The sequence below is a fragment of the Blennius ocellaris genome (genome assembly GCF_963422515.1).
Source record: "Blennius ocellaris genome assembly, chromosome: 21".
In the NCBI taxonomy this organism is placed as follows: Eukaryota; Metazoa; Chordata; class Actinopteri; order Blenniiformes; family Blenniidae; genus Blennius; species Blennius ocellaris.
This window is the reverse complement of record NC_137670.1, coordinates 10515365-10530621: the sequence shown is the minus strand read 5'-3', so window position 1 is coordinate 10530621 and position 15257 is coordinate 10515365. Positions and strand designations below refer to the sequence as shown.

General features: G+C 44.0%; 2 protein-coding genes across 3 annotated transcripts; both read right to left on the bottom strand.

Moving 5' to 3' along the window:
- Nucleotides 1–1683: 1683 nt before the first annotated feature.
- On the bottom strand, nt 1684–4742 carry rsl1d1 (ribosomal L1 domain containing 1). The gene is made up of 9 exons (XM_080517854.1): nt 4700–4742; nt 4319–4458; nt 4087–4225; nt 3747–3895; nt 3526–3627; nt 3079–3172; nt 2782–2907; nt 2528–2704; nt 1684–2397 (listed from the first exon to the last, which is right to left on the bottom strand). The coding sequence occupies exons 1-9, from the start codon at nt 4736–4738 to the stop codon at nt 2257–2259; spliced, it is 1107 nt and encodes a 368-aa protein (XP_080373980.1). The 5' UTR covers nt 4739–4742; the 3' UTR covers nt 1684–2256.
- Nucleotides 4743–6460: 1718 nt separating this feature from the next.
- On the bottom strand, nt 6461–14287 carry gspt1 (G1 to S phase transition 1). 2 transcript variants are annotated; one of them, XM_080517831.1, is made up of 14 exons: nt 13904–14287; nt 13623–13667; nt 11801–12142; nt 11683–11716; nt 11521–11598; nt 11196–11376; nt 10919–11073; nt 10286–10426; nt 9865–9958; nt 8831–8911; nt 8436–8609; nt 7522–7611; nt 7246–7414; nt 6461–7160 (listed from the first exon to the last, which is right to left on the bottom strand). In XM_080517831.1, the coding sequence occupies exons 1-14, from the start codon at nt 14097–14099 to the stop codon at nt 7108–7110; spliced, it is 1833 nt and encodes a 610-aa protein (XP_080373957.1). In that variant the 5' UTR covers nt 14100–14287; the 3' UTR covers nt 6461–7107. The 2 variants fall into 2 exon arrangements, with proteins under 2 accessions (XP_080373957.1, XP_080373958.1); XM_080517832.1 differs by having other exon boundaries at nt 11801–12097.
- Between the last annotated feature and the right edge of the window lie 970 nt (nt 14288–15257).

The following is a 15257-nucleotide window of genomic DNA, read 5'->3' as shown; positions in this document are numbered from 1 at the left end:
TCACTGATCGAAACAGCCGGCTGTGGCGCTGGTCAAAGTACAAGTACACAAGTTGTTATCAGTGACAGCCACACCACGCTGGCTGCATTGGATTTTTCAGAAGTGGCGGTTGCATCATCATCTGACCAAAACAGAACATTGCAGTTCTTACATCATGGAGTCATTTCCATCTTCTGTGCATGCTCCCTGGATGACAACTTTTCTCTGGCGTTTCTCCTTCAGGATTGGGATCCACACCAGCCCCACCACCACGAACATCAGCCCGATGGACAAGCAGGCCGAGGCCACAGAGCGCGAAGAGTCACTGGCCCCAAAGGGCCGAACCAGAAAGAGGAGAGCACCCGCAGCGGCCATCAGGGAGCCCATCACCATCACAATGATGGGTTTGTGGAGGTGGGCCCAGCCTGAGCTTTCTTCTGCAGGTTGTGGCTCAGGACACAAGATCTGACCTCCAGGATTATCTGGAAATAAAGTTTCTCCAGGCGAGTCCCTGATTGAAACGCCCATTGAAGCAACGTTTATCTCCTTGGTAAACCTTTCCACGCGCCAAGCATGAGATAAAACGGACATCAATTCTGTGAGTTATCTTCAGCCTCCGTCTGTGAGAAGATCAGTTGCACATGCGGTCACATGATGAAGAGACATCATTCCCGTGATGACCAAGTGTCTGATGATGCATCTCCTATTCTCCTGCCCAGTAACCCGTGAACACGCTGTAATTCCAGATGGCCCACCACTCCCCCACAGCCGAGGACGCACATACAGACCCAGCCCACCTGCTCACAATATCATCATCAATAATTGGCTGGTCTTAGTCGTCATCATCTGGTTACATTAGCCCACCAAAGCAAACATAAGGGCCTCATAAATGCAAGGGGGGGGGGAAATGTACATTTCCATATTGACACTGTAGGATTAACATTCTATGTTGTGTCAGTGCAAAGCTTCATTTACTCGAAATACATCACATTATTACATGCGACCTGCAGGCAGCAGCTGCACAAAGTCTGGTTCTATTGACAAAAGACACGTCACCTGATACAGCAGGCGGCTCACCTGATGGCCACAAGCAAACACTTCCCAAGGCTGACACCAGGCTTTATAATTAGTCTCTGTAACAAATCACTCAATGTTGATTCTGTGGTGACTAAATTACACTTTCACACGATAGGTGAAATAAAAATTGGATATTAAAAGCCCTAAAATGAGTCTTCCCTCATCTTTTTTTTATTTTTTTTATTTGAGCATCTCATATCACAATGAAACAATCAGTCAACAGTAATCACCACACACTCGCACACACAAATACACCATCTTGCTCTCACAAACTCAATACTTTGCAGTTTGCAGCTTCAAAGCAATTTAAATGATCAATGTGAGGTTTATTGCCCTGTGCAAGCTCACTTTAAAACACAGACAGGGTCAATATGGGGAATCGAACCACTAACATCAAGATTGGAAGACGACCTGCTCCATCAACTTAGCCAAAGGTCATCTGTGAATTTTCAAAATTATTTATAGTTTTTCAACCTAGAAATAGTAGAAACTATTAGATTTTTCCCAGAGCCATTCTTTTAAATGTCACCTTTTTTTTTATTTCATCACAGATTGCCATATATATGACATTTACAATACTGATATGAAATGGTTTCAAAATAAAAGGAAATACTTTTTTGATTCAGTTCTTTGTGATGGCTTTTTTTGGCTGCTGCTAAGATTTACAAGAGGCATTTGTCCTTCACTCAAATGTTTGATATAAGCAGGTTTGGGGTATCTCATGGCCAAAGGTTTTCATAAGGCGCTGTGCGTTCGCTCCCATTTGCACAGGACCAGAATACATCTGTGGTTTGGTTCCATAGTCCAACAAGCCTTATTTGTTTTTAATTTGGGAGGCAATACAAGTGTCGGATCCCATTTGTCCAAACAAATTCTCTCCGTTTGTTTGGAGTGTGCCATAGATTTGATTTAGAGTTGCACACACTTTTGACAGGATCTTGCATAATTAGCCACAAAGTGTTTTCTTACAATTTAGCACTTTTAACCTCTGTAGTTCCATACGACACAACAGCCACTGTGGAAATGACAAACAACTCACACACACAATCACAATCCGATTAAGTAACACAGTATGACCAAAGCCGACTCCAGATAAACTTTATATGGTTCATTAATGACAAACAGACTGTACAGATCACACCGTAAACAATGTGGTCCTTTGAATTGTGGTTTCAAGTCCATGATTTGTTCCACTCGGTATCATTTCACTTTTGGCACCTTTCTTTTGACTTTGGAGTCCATCTTTCCAGGTTTCTTAGAGAATTTCTTCTGAGCTTTTGCTCCTTTCTTCGCTGCAGCAGCTTTCGGTGCTTTCTCCAGCTGCTTCTTTTTCAACGGTTTCTACAAGACAAACAGGGGATTTGTACCATCGACTACTTAAGAACACAGAATTGCCTAAATAGAGATTGTTGGCTTAAACACTTAAGAGCAGTTAGAGCTCTTAACTCAGAGATCTATGAATAGTGCCGACCTCCAGTTTAGGCTTTTTTCTGGGTGTTTCTATGGGAACCAGCTGTGGGATTTCTTCCTCCCCCTCTTTCTCTCCGTCGTCCGCCTTCTTTTTCTTCACCTTCTTGTCTGCAGTAGTAGCTTCTTTCTTTGCCGCCTCAGACTTGGCCTTCCGTTTCTGCTTTTTGCCCTCTGCGTTCTAGAAATTATACACGTGGCTGATTATTTAAGAGCACGAGCAAAAGACAAAACACCAGAGTGCGAGTTGGTTCTCACTTTCTTCTTGGCCGCCTGAGTGTTTTTCTCCTCCAGCACAGTGAGGTTGCTCAGCTCCGAGGTGTAGAGGGGCAGAGCCACCGATGTCAGACTCTTCACATGAATCTGTTTAATCACCGGACCTTTCTGGAAGCGGGAAAGAAAATTGAAAAAAAAAAATACTGCGACAAAACCAAAAAGACCACAGAAAAATTCAAGCAGTAAGGCAGATTCAAATGAGGGCAGATGTTTTCGGCCAGGGGATCACTTTTTGCTTTCTTTCTAGTTTGATGGATGGATGGATGGACTAAAACTCACCGTATACAGTTTGGCCTTCACCATTTCAACAGCAGACTCGATGTTTTCTGTCAACTCGTCTGCGGTCATGCCAGAGTGACCAACACGTGCCATACTGAAACAAAGTGCAGAGTGGAACTTGAATCACTGTAACAGAAACATCTGTGGGCATTCTAAAAATCAACTCGAAACACATGACCGCTTATTGTGTATCAAAGTTGTAGAGACAGGCTCCTTGGGAAGAGGAGGTCCATCTGGATTAACGTTGAGTCTCTTTGGCACCAGCTTGACCCATATCAGACACACAGAACTGACAGGGTTGTACTGTGGTGCTGGTTTTCACTATTTCAATTCTGACTTCCTGGGGAATCCAATTTTGAATACGGCAAAACCACAAAACTGGCAACAGGTGCCAGACAGCACAGAAAATGTGCAAAATTTACCACAAAAATGAGAAGTGAATCTCACCAGCAGCAGCCCTTGTTGGTGACCTTCATCATGGTGCCTTGAATCACCTTGTGGATGTCTCTGGCCATATTTTTGCTTTGCAGGTTCACGCTCAGCGGCTCCCTGCCAAAGACACAAACAGGATAAGAGAATATCCACAGCAACTACACAACAATAAATCATTGAGTATACACACAATGCACATCACACTAAACCAGTAGTACAGAAAATACAGTCCTTACCTTTTTCTCTCGTAGAAATGTTTTCCAAGGTGAGATGACAGCAGTCTGCGAATGCGGTCATCAGAAAGGAACAGGTCGAAGTTGCCCAGTAGGCGGCGCTTGGCCTCAAATGGTTTGTACTCAGTTTTCAGAACCTTGAACGGTATGATCTGCCAAAGACATGTCATAATTTGAGTTTAGTGCAGGGGTGTCAAACACATTTCAGTTCAGGCGCAACATACAAACAGGTAAAATAGTGGTGCAAAAAAATACAGTGAAATGTCAAAAGAAAACTATAGCTGTATTGTGCCATTCTCCCAAAGTCTAAACATAGTTAAATGTGCATCAGATGAGTAGATACCTCGGAGATGTACTTGACTCCTCTTTCCTCCAGCAGCCTCTTGTAAAACCTCTGTGTCTGGTCTGAAGTCATGTTGGGCTCATCTCTTGTGAAGAGACAAACCTCCTCTGTGTCCGACCGCTGGGCATGGGGCAAAGGACTGGTACAGAATAAGGATACAAACATTTTAGAAAAAAAACATACATCCAGCGAGATGATAGAACTAAAGACTAGCCATGTTATGTGGACTCACATGCGGATGGTCTGAGCTTTTTTGGGAATCTTCCACAGAGTGAACAGGATACTGATGTGCTGTGTGTCGTCCAGCAAGAGTTGATCTCCTCCTGACTTCGTTTTAAGAAAAGCCTGCAAGGCTTGGATGGCGTTCTTCACCTGTTGAGGACAAAAAAGTAAGTTGAAAACACCGATTGGAGTCAAGGATTCACTGAATTAGCATTGTGGCTAGAATACGGTAGCGTGAAAATAAGCCTGCTTATGCTAACTACTTTACCGACGTTTTGAGATAGCAAATCTTGCCAATATCAACCGAGTTTATAGGAATGGCTTCTAACATAAAGATACAGAACCAACAAAGACGCGTAAATGACCGGAAGAAAGTGAAAATAAGTTTTACCTGTACTCGGTCCAATTTCTGTTCTGTATTTTCCGCCATGCTGTCCGCTTCACGTGTGTGAGAGCACGCATGCGCTCTCGTAGCGTTACGTCACGCCATTCAAAGATTAAAACTTTATTTGTATAGCCAGCTAACAGTATCGTCAGTATTGCTTTATTTTAAAACAGATCAATTATTGACGAGATTATTGAGACTGTTGTCTTGTCACAATTATATTTGAATGGGATTATTAAGATTTACATTTCATGTGTGTTGTGGTTCTTTAGAGATACTTAGATAGCGCACCAGTCTCGACCTTACAGGTCACAACTATTGGAATCCCAGTTGAGACAAAAATGGCATCTGGAGTAAAAACCTGTCAATTTCCACAGATCAATTTGCAATTTCTTGCTGAAAAGGGGAGCCTTTTACCGCCGCAAATATTTCTTTTCTTTTCTTTCAACTGCATTTAAGAAAACAAAAACAAAATGGTCTTCTTATTATTAGTGTTGTAGTACACAAGACTTAATCTTGACACAAAATGTATGTATAAAAAAAGTGTAAAAGGTTCACGTTTTGCTGTCTAACCTTCTGAAACTAACAATAGTACACAATTTCTCCATTTGAGTCAGATAAATATTGAGAAGTAATGTAGTCACTTGCAGAAAAACAATTGCTATGCATACATGTTTTTTTCTCCAGGCACTCTCACAGTCCAAAATGGTGTCTAAACTTTTCCCTGAGCTGAAGACAGATCCTGGTATAAACTGCCTTTACCAAAAGTAGACAGAAATCAATGCCACTAACCCTGAATTGGATTATATAGTATAGTATTACTGGATAGGGAATTTTCATGATATATCATTGCTATTTTAACTGTCAGAACAATTCAGATAAAAAAAAAAAAAATCATGTAGACATCTTCCTTTGATCTGCAACTTAAATATTGTGGGTGTTGGTGACCTTGCGTGTCCTGATGTTTTCACAGATTGAATGCAACTCTGCAGGTCGCTCTGGCAGACCGTAGGAGGCTCCAGAGGGTCGTAAAGACGGCGCAGAAGATCATCGGCTGCCCCCTCCCCACACTAAAAGACATTTACATGTCACGGCGCCTCAGAAGAGCTGAGGCGATCACAGCGGACGACACCCGCCCTGCACACCACCTGTTTGAACTGCTGCCCTCAGGCCGGCGGTACCGGTCCATCAGGACTAGGACCAATAGACTAAGGGACAGCTTCTTTCCTCAAGCCATCACCGCACTGAACACTTAAGAAATACTACCTCAGACTGTGTGCAATACACCATATTCTGTGCAATAACATGTACCTTGTGCTCAAACCGCACATACTCATTCAGCCAAGGTACCTCAGGCAGCTTATTTTGGTATTTTATGTAACTTATCGGTTGTTTCTTTTTACTTTTTTTACATTACTGCCCTAATGTCCTTGGGTGTGTGTGAGCGGATCTGTGTGAGAGCTGAATGTGTGTGCGAATGTTTAGACTATTCTGTATATATGGTGTGTCTGCTGAGATGAATGCGATGCTGAATGTGAGAATGGCTGCCTGTGTTCTATTGTATGTCTGTGTGTCTATTGTAGCTACACCGCAATTTCGTTGTACCACAATGACAATATAGCTTGTAATCTAATCTAATCTGAACACCATGCTCAGTTCGCCATTCAAGGGGAAATGTGCACATGTAGTACTTACCAGTTATACATATATACTGGAGAAATAATCAAAATACACCTTCTGTTACAGCTTAATTATTTATTTTCTGTTTAGATTATGTAACAGCTGTGTCTGTGTGTGTGTGTGTTTACCCTTGGTTGTTCAGAGTAGTATTTGAGCTCAATACAATTAAACCATCTCATGTGGAGAGAGACCAAACAAAAAAAACAAAAAAACATGGTACAGCAATCCTTAAAACCATAAAATGTCCATTTGATTCTTAATCCCACTCATAAACAGGGAGATGCACCTCAAGAATCATACTTACAGGCTAACTCTGGTCATTTGCAGGATATGGAGTCCCTCTTGTCATTTGTTTTCATGTTTGTTTGTTTTTTTGTATACTGCATCCTTCTCCATTCTAAAAACAAATGGCGCGGCGAGCCGACGGCACGGTTAGCCCTGGGAGTACAGAAGGGGGCACATGTAGCTACATTAGTGGCATAGCTGAGCTCTCAATATGAGAAAGCTGACACACTGGACTTGGTCTCTCATTTTGCATTGTTCGTCATAAAAACTGATTCAGTCTTGTTTTCTTCATTTGTCGTGATTTTATTCTCATTCGCCCCTTCTTCTTGTTCTTCCCTTCAGCATAGTTGTGTGTAAAAAGAGAGAGTAGCTGTTTGGGTCGGCTCTGAGCAGCGTTTCTCCTCTGGGGACGAGTGGAAGAACTCCATGCATGCCGCCGTTTCCTGCATTTAGTCCTTTTCTGGCACCAGCTTCAGCACTTTGCCAATGGCGATAGTTTTACCTAAAGGGAGACAAAAGGGATGACTTAGCACTTCTGTCTAGGTCGTGCCCCACTGGAGAGGCACAGTCTGAAATTAGTGCCCCACCTTCGTCCCGCAGCGTGAATCGTCCCATCTGAGGGAAGTCCTTGAAAGTCTCTAAGCAGATGACTCCCGCGGCCCGGAGCCGGGCGATGCAGACCTGGTCCTGCTTGACGAAGCGGGGCCGTGTTTTGCTCTTCTCCCCCGTCTTCTTGTCCACCAGACAGATTAAGGCCTGCGGTCAGAATTCACAGCAGCATCAGCCGGAGTCCAGTCAGGACAGGACACAGACGATGAAGATTCGCCCCAGTGACGTGTCTGAGTGGTGAAGCGGAAACTCACTGTGATTTGCACTTCTTCAATGCAGGTGTGGATGTGAAGCACTGCATTGTAACCAGGACAGATGATTGACTTGTGCTCTATGATGACAATCTGAAAAAACAAAAAAAAACATGGAGGACATTTTAGAGCTCTTTACAACCACAAAGTATCGGCATCTAAACAATAAAGTATCATTCAACACGAACACACAAAATTGCGCATATTGCATCGGCTGGTGGGTTTGATAATCAGTTCTCGGCGTTCCCACTCTGAAGAAATATACGAGCTGAAAATAGATTAGTTTGCAGCACAACCATCCCACCCACAAAGACCCCGCATGGACAGATCTTCACCCCTAATTTGGTGCCGTTGCCACGCCAACCTGCAAAAGGATGCTTTTATCTTTGTGTTTTACTTCTCAAATTGAAGCATAAAGATGAGACGCACAAGTTTGTGGTGGAGAATTTGGTTTTCAAGGTGTGTGGCAGCAGAGAACATTTGTTTCATTGGTCGTATCAATCCCAGCAGTTCTACTACTCGGAATAGAAATTAGGGCGAGGCGATCTGGCCTTAAAGAAAAGAAACAAACTATGAGTTATTTCTTTTTAAATGAAAAATTGGAGTTTCAATTCGATGTTTTTCTCTCAATGCACTTAATAATGACTGACATATTCTCAAAAGTGCAATTTTATTGCTGTGATTTTCCTCAGAGTTAAAATGCATATAAACAAACCCATTCAATAAATTCAAAGCTTTAACCAATCTTTAAGCAAAAAAAAAACAGCCCCAGAAACCCACAAGGACAGAACGGAATGTGAAAAATGCAGTGGGGGGGGGGGGGAATGAAATAAAAAAAAATGTTCATCAAGAAAATCGAGAAAATCGAAATATGTCAATCCACTGTGTGAGCTGCAGCTCGGACAGGACGGGGTTACCTGTGCATCAAAGGTGCGGCCGGAGTGGCAGAGGTTGTCGGGGCTGCAGAGGATAAAACCAGGGAGGATTTCCTCCTCCTCGATGCCCTTCAGCCTCAGTTTCAGGTTCTCTCCTGGACTGGCGTCGTCCGTCTCGACGTCGTCACTCAGCAGGCTCAGGACCTCCACTGTGTGCTGCAAAACACGACTCCCAGTCAGTATCTTCTAAAACTAGGCTTTTATGCAGGTTTGTGTCAATTAAATTCTGTTTTTAGACAATCTCATGTCAACAATGCCATTTCCGAAAACGCAGAAGGCGAAATATCCGTTTCTATAAATACCTGGCAAGAAGGCCTGAGAGAGTTTGTTGTGGCTCCCTTGTGGGACGGATTAAAGTCACGCAGAAGACAACTCACCCTGTTTGGCATCATGACCAGCTGCTGGGCTTTACTGATGCATCCGGACTCCAGCTTCCCGAGGATCACTGTGCCCATATCCTGCAAACACAACACTGCATCACGAACGCTGAAAACGCAGAATTAGTGTCGTCTTTTACGCTGTAATTTTCGACTTGGATACATTTCTCAAGCAAGCTATCGCACAAGCGAGTGTGAAGACTTTTTAAACTCTGAAACTCACTCACTGTCACGATTTGATGCTTCCTCACAGTACAGGAATAGATGAAAAGCCTTTGTCGTCACTATATTATAGCAACTCTAAATATGTATATTCACCTCTTTGCAACAGCGTATTCAGGCTGCAAGTGTCTATTCTGCTGCTGAGCAGAGCCTCTAAAGTTTATGAGACTGAATTCAAACATTTTTTTTGGTGAATCTGAAAGGTTTCGTTAAACCCACACACAGGTATGAATGTGTCTGTGTGCCTGTTGTCCGTTACTGCTACACTGTTTGAATATGTTATTGTGTATTTATTATCTTTATAATGGGAATATATGTCTTCCTAAAAAAACCTAATTTGGCTAAATCTTTTCACGCAGCTGCTTTGGATATTTATCGAGTGACAGTAGTAATAAAAAAACAGATTTCTCAGTTCAGTGATGGATCCTCCCACGGGGATTGATTTGTATCCACCGCATAAGGTTCTTATGTAATAAGGAGAGAGCCGCGTGTCGACAAGACAAAAAAGATGTACGAAGAAAGGAAAGAGCTGGTGAGTAATGTAAGATATACTGTGTTGAACTGCTTCCAACATTTAAACCAAGATGGAGCCCAGGATGCTGAAGTGTCTTAAAGAGAAGGGCGGTGCAGAGGCTGCAGACTGTGTGAGCATGTTTGCAAAATCACTTAGCGAAGAGAACAGAGGAAGGAAAAAAAACAACAACAACAACAAAAAAAAGGAGAAAAGGATGAAATTCAGAGCTGCAGCAGAGAGGAGGAGACACAGACTTGTGTTTTCGCTCTGTGAGATAAATAAAAAGAAGGCCACTCACCTTGTACTTGTCTACGATGGGTAGTCTGACGGGTCCGTCGTTGGATCTGGTGAAGTTTGGCAAACTATCCAAATGGGAAATAAATGGCAAACCCCTGACCAAGAGAGGAGAAACACAAACTGTCAAGGCTTTTTGGAAATTGCTACAGCCTGTAAATCCCCCCCCCCCCCCCCAATAGCTCAGGCCTCATCCTGTTTAAATTGCATGGTAAATGACTTTTCCCTTAGAATCAACGAGTCCATAATAAAATAGCTTTGTCACTGTCACTTCATCTGCACTATGAAGTCAAGGAAGCGATAAATCAGTGCCCAGTCATTTTATTAAAAATACATGTTGTCTACACTTTTTTCTAGCTCAGGGTCTGTTAATCACACCCGCGTGCGCTGACGGATACATGAGGCGGATCGAGCTCGGGACTTACGTGTACCAGGGGCATTCGGACACGGGGTCCTTGAGGTTGGCACCTGTGAGTCCGGAGCAAGGCATGAAGTGGATGTCCTTCTTAGGGTTGAAGCCCACCTTCTTGAGGAACGGCACCAGCTTCTCCTTACATTCTTCATACCTGCAGGAGGGTCGGGCTGATTGGCGGCAAACAACTGGCAACACAGGTCTAAGATTTTGAGATTTGAGTCATAGTCTGCGAATAACGTAAGTACTTTTTTCCCCAAATCAAACTTTATAGAAAGTGTCTATTTAACTGCTCTCTTTTACAAGAAGCCACACAAAGTTATGTGGATTGTTTTTTTTTAATTTTTTGGGATGTCCTTGTTATCGCTTTCAAGATTAAAACCTGGATCCCCCACACTCAAGCTTAAAACTGATCCTGGTGGCTTTTTAACGACCTTAAATTAAACCTTCACATAAAACAGCACAGTCATAAAACTGCCTTGTTATTTCAACATTCATATCCCTCAAATACTCATGTAAAATATTTATTTAAAATCTCTTCATGTTTGTACAACCTGTCTCAAAAAATGACGGGATTAAATCCAAACAGTCAATTCGTTTTTGAATTAAAACTAGACATATACATTATAATCTGTGCCGAGTTTACCTTTCTAGGCTCCAGTTGACGGTGGGATCGTCCATCTTGTTGACCAGGACGATGAGATGCTTCACTCCTGCGGTTTTAGCCAGCATGGCGTGCTCCCGCGTCTGGCCGCCCTTCTCAAACCCCGTCTCAAACTCTCCCTTTCGTGCTGAAATCACCTGAAGCGAACCCACGGGACAGATATGACTTTCTCCCACCAACTGTCAAGAATCGTTGATAGATCGTATATCCATGGTACTACATTAAGTTTGTTATTGTTGTTGTTGTCGTTCCTCCTCACCAGGACTGCCAGGTCAGCTTGTGACGCTCCCCCGATCATGTTGGGGACGAAGCTCTTGTGTCCCGGGGCGTCCAGGATGGTGAAATGCTTCTTCTCCGTCTCAAAGTAGGCTCTGCCGACCTCCACCGTCTTCCCCTTGTCTCGCTCTTCCTGGTTGGTGTCCAAAGCCCATGAGAGGTACCTGTGACGGCCACGTCGCTTTAGTGAGACAATCTACGCTGTCAGACGACGTTCATGACAAACAAGCCTCCGGGAAGCCACACGCCAACACGTGACAACACGACGCGTCGACGTGACGTAAAGAGGTCAGAGTGGAAACTCTCACCATGTCTCCCTGTTCTTTTCTTTTGCTTCTCTTTCATATTTTTCCAGGGTTCGTTTTTCCACCATTCCAGTTAAATACCTGACAAAGAAAGAATGGAGAGCAAGAACGTTGACAAAACTCGACTCCGCGCAACTGATTGTCCTCGTAAGTTTAGATACTCACATTATCTGTCCTCCAATAGTTGATTTCCCTGCGTCTGACACGTAGAAACAAGAGGATTGCAATGAAAAGAACTTTCTCAGGCAGAATAGAAACAAACAAAACAAAAACAAAAACATACCAACGTGTCCGATGAAGACGACATTCACATGCTCCTTTTTGGGGGCGTCCGGTGGCGCCGGGGCCACTTTGGGCATGGGCATCTCCTCCTCTTCCTCCTCCATCATCTCCTCATCCTCTTTACTCGCCGCGCCCTCCTCCCCCTCCCCCTCCCCCCGCTGCTCCGCCCCGCAGGATCCTCCCATCCCGAGGTCCTCCTGTCCTCCGCCTCCCTCGCCTCCCCCGGGCTCCTCCTTCTGCTCCCACGTCTCCTCCTCTGTGGTCATGTCTGCCTCCGTGCCGCCGTTCTCCACCGGAGCTGGAACCACAGGACAGTCAGCACGTCGCCCTTCGTCTGGAGGAACTGCAGCCACAATAAAAAAAACAACAAACTGAAACCTGCAACAGACACTTCAATGCTGCAAACCCTTGCGTGCTGAGTTGTGGCGCGCAGAGTGGAAGATTGCCGACAAACGCTGAATCAGTAAGATTGTAAAAGGGTTAGGGTTAGGCCTGCATCAGATCAGTGTTCTTCTTATAGGATTGCTCCGTAATGTCTGACAAAGGCCCAGAATCAAACATATACCAGGAGAACAAGCATCAGCACTTACGTAATACACAGCCCTTATCAACTGAGACGTTTGCCTCGGTTTGCACGTGATTATTAGTAATTACCGAGGTGAAGTTGTTAGTTTGGTAATCTGATAATTGTGGCGCAGGTTTTTGGTTGTGTTGTGGCAGGATGACACGCGGTTTTGGCCCACGGGCCTCATGTTTGACGCCACTGGTGTAGAGGTTCACAGATTAGCCTCACAGATCATCCTTTCACTAACATTTTCAGCTTTGTCACCACAAAATCTAAATACTTAAGTTTATATGTTGATCCATTGAAATCAGCTGTTCCAGAGTTTGCAATATGTTCTTTTCTTTTTGGAAATGTACTTCTGTATGAGCTTAAAGTTATTGGACAACACTGTGTCACGTGTTCCGCTCAGTCGGTCGAAATGTTAAAACATAATCGTTGCAGTGTTCCGCCAAGCAAATGACAAACAACGCTGAAAGTACACAGAAATCTGCTGAGCCACACAGAAGCACCTTCCCATGGCAACACACAAACAAGCCTCCTGTTTCTGTAACTATGAAATTATACAGGCCAGCAGTCACGTACAATGCCCATTTTCTTCTCTTCTTTCATAATCAAACTGTGGGGGGGAAACGCCGCTGCTAACTCTAGAGACACATTTGTGCCTTGACTAAGTCTATGGAGCTGTAATTATACCTTGTCATTCAGACACTTTAGGTTATATTTAAAGGGTACAAACACCCCCGCGTGTTTATGTGTAGAACATTTTTGTAAGACCAGTCTGTTTTTACTGCATCTTGATCGCTCCTTGGCCTCACTCTGGTCCAGCTGCAGAGCTCTGAAAACAAACCACCGTCAAGGTCTGAGTAACCCGAGTTAAGAGCCGCACAGCATCCTGGGTCGGGCCACAAATGTGAACAAACAAAAAGGTAGATTGCGTCCAGTCAGCACACACACAGACACACACACTACAGGCCAGAGCAGGCCAGGGCCTTGGCCATATCGCACAACGTGTATCGGAGCAGAGGCAGGTCTATTTCGGGCGAGGACAAGTGAGGTTGCATCATCCACGACAGAGGGACAAGCACATGGGTTCACTGACGCCTCAAACCCAAATAAGGCTCAGTGAGTGTCCAGCTCCCAGCCTTGCATTAGATCTGCTCTCGGATTGAAAATCAATGCAGATGCCACACCTGAGCCTGTAATCACACCTGTAACCTGAACATGTAGCGCGTGTGTGTATGCGTGTGCGCGTGCATACCGACTGTTTCTGCCACCTCCATGCTGGACACTGGCTCAGGGGCACCTGGGAGGGGAGAAAAACAAAGCGTGTCAAAGTCACACACTTATTAAAGGTTCACGACTGACGATTATCACGACGCCGATACGACACACGACTGCGGGTAAAGCCGACTTGTTGGTGACTTGGTGGAATTACGAGCAGCTGGCAGGAAGGCTAACTTTAGCAGGGTTAGCACGGCCAGCGCGCGAGCGGAAGCTACAACTCAACTTCCAGGCGGCGGTCGTGCCGCTGAAACCCACCGTCCGGAGCCGGCGTGTCCGCGGCGCTCGCCTGCAGGAAGCTGGGCACGAACACCGGGGCGTTCACGTTGGGGACGAACGGCTTGGCGTTGACGTTGAGGGCGGCAAACGCGGCCGGGAGCTCCGCCGCGGCAGCTGGGGCCTCGGCATCCTCCTCCAGCTCCCACGAATCCGGCGCCGTGTCTCTCGGGTCCATGGCTGCTTTTCAATTCCCGGGGTTGATCGGGAGCTGTCCGCCACGGGGCGCGGTGGGTGGTCTCTGGCGGTTCGGTTCAAGTCGCTGGTGTGCTTCAGACGTCCGCTGGAGTTCCCATCGCTTTGTGCGGCCGCGCTTTGACAAGCATATGGAGTTCCGAGCTCGAACAAGCAGCCGCACCTATTGCGCTCGCCGCCAGGGGGCAGTATCGGCCAGACGCTCAACAGATACACAATTAATAAACCTGTAATAAGCGATTACGCATTATGTAACGTAATCACTGATGATTTTCACTTTTTTTTTTTTTTAATAATCTAATGAAACCATTAAAATAGATACAAGGGTAATCAAAAGAGTGATGCACAGTATATTCCCTCATTTTGATAAAAGTATTTAATAACTGATTGAAGCTACTTAATATATAAAACTAAACATATAAATGTAAAATACCTTTTCAGTCGGATTTTACATATTGACACATTCAATTATGTTTATCTACGTTTGCTCTTCGATTTGTCCCTTTTATACATTGGCAATAACTGACTATGTATCTGGATTTTCAGTAAGCAAATGTATACTGAAAGGACGTAAACCCAACATTTATTACATTTTCAAAGGATTTTTAATGTTACTACAACAAATGTAATAACTTTTAATGTAATAACTTAATAAAAATATTGGTAAAATGTTACAACATGGACTCAAACATTTTTTTACACTATTGGTTAGTTTTTACATTATTGGCTGCTAAAATGTTCAAGGTATCACTCATGCAAGTTTAAAGCAAAATTCTGCATTGTGTGTCCTTTAAGCTAAACCCTTCCATCACATAATAATATAATAATGATGGACCGATTCTTTTAATTTCAAGATTATTTTCCTCCATTGCAATAAATTTAACGAATGAATGTAATAAATGTAACGATGAAAAAAGAAAAACAGGCCCATAGTAACAAGGAGAAATAAAAATTATGACAACACATATTCAATCCAGTACAGCTATATACCTAAATGATATACAAAAACATGTACTATGTACTCTTCTTTGTCTGCAAGGAACTCTTATAGGGTGAGTTGTGGTCCTTCTTACCCTCCTCAATATTCCGTTCCCTCCTCCTTCCCCATCCCTCTGGGATTTTCTCTTTTTATTAATGACTT